Source organism: Penaeus monodon, unplaced genomic scaffold (genome assembly GCF_015228065.2).
Source record: "Penaeus monodon isolate SGIC_2016 unplaced genomic scaffold, NSTDA_Pmon_1 PmonScaffold_7575, whole genome shotgun sequence".
NCBI lineage: Eukaryota > Metazoa > Arthropoda > Malacostraca > Decapoda > Penaeidae > Penaeus > Penaeus monodon.
In genome coordinates this window covers 306-3,777 of record NW_023662744.1, presented here as the reverse complement: position 1 = coordinate 3,777, position 3,472 = coordinate 306, and the positions used below count along the sequence as shown (strand labels likewise).

The window sequence follows — 3,472 nt, the reverse complement described above, 5'->3', positions numbered from 1 at the left end:
ATGACCGTATCTACATGCAAGAGGAGGTCAGAAGTTTTCAGTTTACCATACTTCCTGGGTCCCAATCTTTATTTTTTGTGTATGGTATCATATAGCAACACCTTATTAGGCATTATACAAAGTATCAGGTATTCCACTTTTTCCTAGATGACGCTAGAGTGCTGTCGTCCTGAGTACCTTCACTAAACGGCTAAAAATGGACACGACGGAGTGCAGAGCAGTGATTAAGTTTCTCACACTGGAAGGGTAAATGGAGCAAAGAATTTACAAACGCTTGCGTGCCGTATACAGGGTCTGCTCCTTGCTATGCAATAGTCAAACGACGGGTGCAAGATTTCAAGGCCGGGAAAGTCACTGAAAGACGAACCGTTGAAAGATCTTCAACAGCGACCACACAGAAAAATATAGATAAAGACCATGAATTTGTTATAGAAAACCGGCGAATTTCTATTGATGAGATAGAGGAGGAACCAGGCATCTCACATGGATCAATCGTGGTTATCCTCCATGAACATTTGCATATGAATAAGGTTTGTGCAAGATGGATCCCTAAAATATTGGCAGCTGAAATGAAGCAGAACCTAGTGGCTATTAGCCCTGTTCTGTTAACCAAGTACAACCTGGACCCTCACGCCTTCCTTTTTAGACTGGTAAACTGTGATGAAACCTGGATATATTTCTGATCCAGAGCGCAAACAGGAATCGATAGAGTGGAAAAATACGCGGGGTCATTCAAGACCAAGAAGTTCGAGGGGTCAAAGTCCACCAAGAAGTGGCTAAGGCATGTGTGTGTGACTTTTCTCCGAGATTTGCTTCCAAATGTTTCAAAGCAGGAGTGTAGTAAAATCACTTTTTTCGTTTTTTTTGTTTGTTTGTTTGTTTTTTTTAGAATGCTGAACTTTAGGGGTTCTGTAATATGAATACATTCGGGAGAGAACATACTAGACTCCATTTTCGTTGCTCAAAAATATTCGCTCTTCGTGTATAGTGAAAAGGTACTTTATACCTGTTATTATATATTTACAAAATGCGTAAAAATAGTGGGAATTTTAAAAATCTACTTGTGTCCATTCAATAAGATCAGAATATAAAGGGGATGAGCAGAGGTCCGCTATTTAGGTACTCAGGCCCCTTAAAACCGTGATAGTTTTCGGTTCTGCTATTTATGATACTTCATCCCGTAACTAAACCTAAAATTACCACGAAATGCATATATCGCAATATTTATTTATTTGTTTATCGAATATTTTCTGCCGTGTCAACATCGAAGGCCATTAGCGGCGTATACAAAATATAGTGGTAGTGTGGGTCTTGCAAGTAAGTTGGTTCAGTAAGGCAATGTTTGTGTATTTCCAGAATAGTCAAAACAAATAAACGTGCCAGACATCAAAGGTTACACAGCATTATGATAGAGTAATGTGATGAAAATGGTAAATCGGAGTTCACGATTTGGATAAATGGACAGAAGGGGATGAAGAAAAGGAAAAGGGAGGGAAAAGAAAAGACCCGTCTCCTAAGCCATTGAGGGGAGGGGGGGGGGGTCGCAATACTATCTTTATCATCTCACAATAGCGATGGCGACAATGTCTATAATAACTACCTTTGAATAAAGGTCATAAAATCATCTTCCGTTTTCCAAAGGGCAATTTTTTTTATGGGAGCTTGAAGTGTAACCGGAAATAAAATATGGACATTCAGTTAATGGTTAAAACAAATTAACGTGCTAGACAAAGGTCATATAGCACCATGATAAAGCATTGTGGCAAAAGGGCAAAATGAGTTAAAGATTAGGATAAGTGAACAGAAGGGGGCTAAGAAGAGAAGGAAAAGAGATGGAGAAGAAAAGACCCTGCAAAATTAGTTGAGGCGAAGGCTGAGGTCCATGACAGGGGTGATCCCTACATTGGGCCGCAGACCCCGTCTCCTAACCCCCACGACAACGAAGGGATTGTGGGGGTCAGTTTTACGAAGTTTAACAAACTATGTAAAATTAATTAGTGCGCCAAAATCCTACTCAAGCTCCATAACAAACCATATTGTGAAAACTCATTTTAACAAAACTTTTTTTCTGCTCAATTTTATACAAGCTTAAATAATAGTACCAATCATGCACCCTAATGGTTAATGGTTAATGGATTAAAAGCAAGAGAAATGTGCTAGACATCTAAGGTCATGTAGCACTATAGTTAATGTTTGGGAAGGGTGGTTGAGTTAGTGATTAGTTGTCTAAGCTGGGCAAAGGAATTGGTGAGTGAAAGGGTTAGGGTCGGGTGTGGTAAGGAGTTAGATTAGATGAAGGATATGTATGCGTTTGAGGAAAGAGAATAGGTTGTTGAAGCAGAAAGTGTGGGATTCTGAAAGGATGTCTGATAGGTTGGGAGGTCGGTGAAGGGAGGATAGATGGGGGAAAGCAGAGGTACGGGTTGTTTCAAAACGTGGGCACGATAATAGGATGTGAGGGATTGAAAGGGGAACATTACAGAAGGAACATAAGGGTGGATCAGATTGTGACATCAGATAGGAGTGTGTTAGACGGGTGTGGCCAATGCGTAAGCGGGCGAGAGCAGTCTCCCAACGTCTGTTCCGATGAAATGGAGTTGACCAGGAGGAGATTGATAGTTTTACAGAATGTAATTATTAGTGCGGAGGCTTGACCAAAAAGATTGCCATCGTTTATACAAGAAGGTCTTAAAGTGTGGGTAATAATCCGTGGCTGGGATATGTGAGAAGCGTGGTTGGTATGATGTGGACATAGAGGCGTGGCGTGCTAGTGTATCTGCCTGTTCATTGCCGGGGATTCCAACATGGCTGGGCACCCAGCAAAATTTGATTGTTTTATGGCGTGTGGACAGGTAGAACAACCAGTTCTGGATCTTACAAACAAGTGGGTTGGTGGTGTGTATTGACTTTATGAGAGTTAATGAGTTACGGGAGTCAGTAAAAATTGTAAAAGAGGAAGAGGAAAGTGAGTATATGTGTTTTAGAGCAAAAAGGAGTGCATACAATTCTGTAGTAAGGACACTGGATTCAGGAGGAAGGGAGTATTTGAAAGTACGAGTTGGGAAGATTACTGCAAAACCAGCACCGGAGGTGGATTTGGAGCCATCAGTATATACATGAATACTAGAGGAATGAGTGGAGACATGGTCAAGGAAATGTGTGAGAAGGACAGTAGGAGGGATATTTGATTTTGGTGGGTCGGGGAAAACAGAAGAGCAAATATGGGGGTGAGGTATGAGCCATGGAGGGACGGAATGGACAGAGAATGGGAGAGGTTGGAGATGGGGGAAAAGGGAATGTGAGAGGAGGGTATCCATGCGTGTTGAGAAAGGAGTAGGTAATCGTGGAGATGAAGCTAAGGTAAAAAGTAGGGGTTGTGGGATATTTAGTTTAGTGAGGGAAAATTGGTGGAATCGAACATAGCATCGGAGAGAGAGAAGGGCACGACGTCGAGATAGAGATGGTATGCCTG

General features: G+C 41.6%; 1 protein-coding gene across 1 annotated transcript; it reads left to right on the top strand.

Moving 5' to 3' along the window:
• On the top strand, window positions 1-683 carry LOC119571706. The gene is made up of 2 exons (XM_037918891.1): window positions 1-79; window positions 292-683. Exons 1-2 carry the CDS (start codon window positions 1-3, stop codon window positions 681-683), a joined length of 471 nt encoding a protein of 156 aa, XP_037774819.1.
• The last annotated feature ends 2,789 nt before the right edge of the window (window positions 684-3,472 follow it).

What these genes read in the sequence shown, in the direction of transcription:
- LOC119571706 (XM_037918891.1), top strand. Translation starts at nt 1, where the DNA reads ATGACCGTATCTACATGCAAGAGGAGGTCAGAAGTTTTCAGTTTACCA. An exon ending in TCCCAATCTTTATTTTTTGT is followed by an intron (nt 80 to 291) that starts GTATGGTATCAT and finishes TGCCGTATACAG; the next exon opens with GGTCTGCTCCTTGCTATGCA.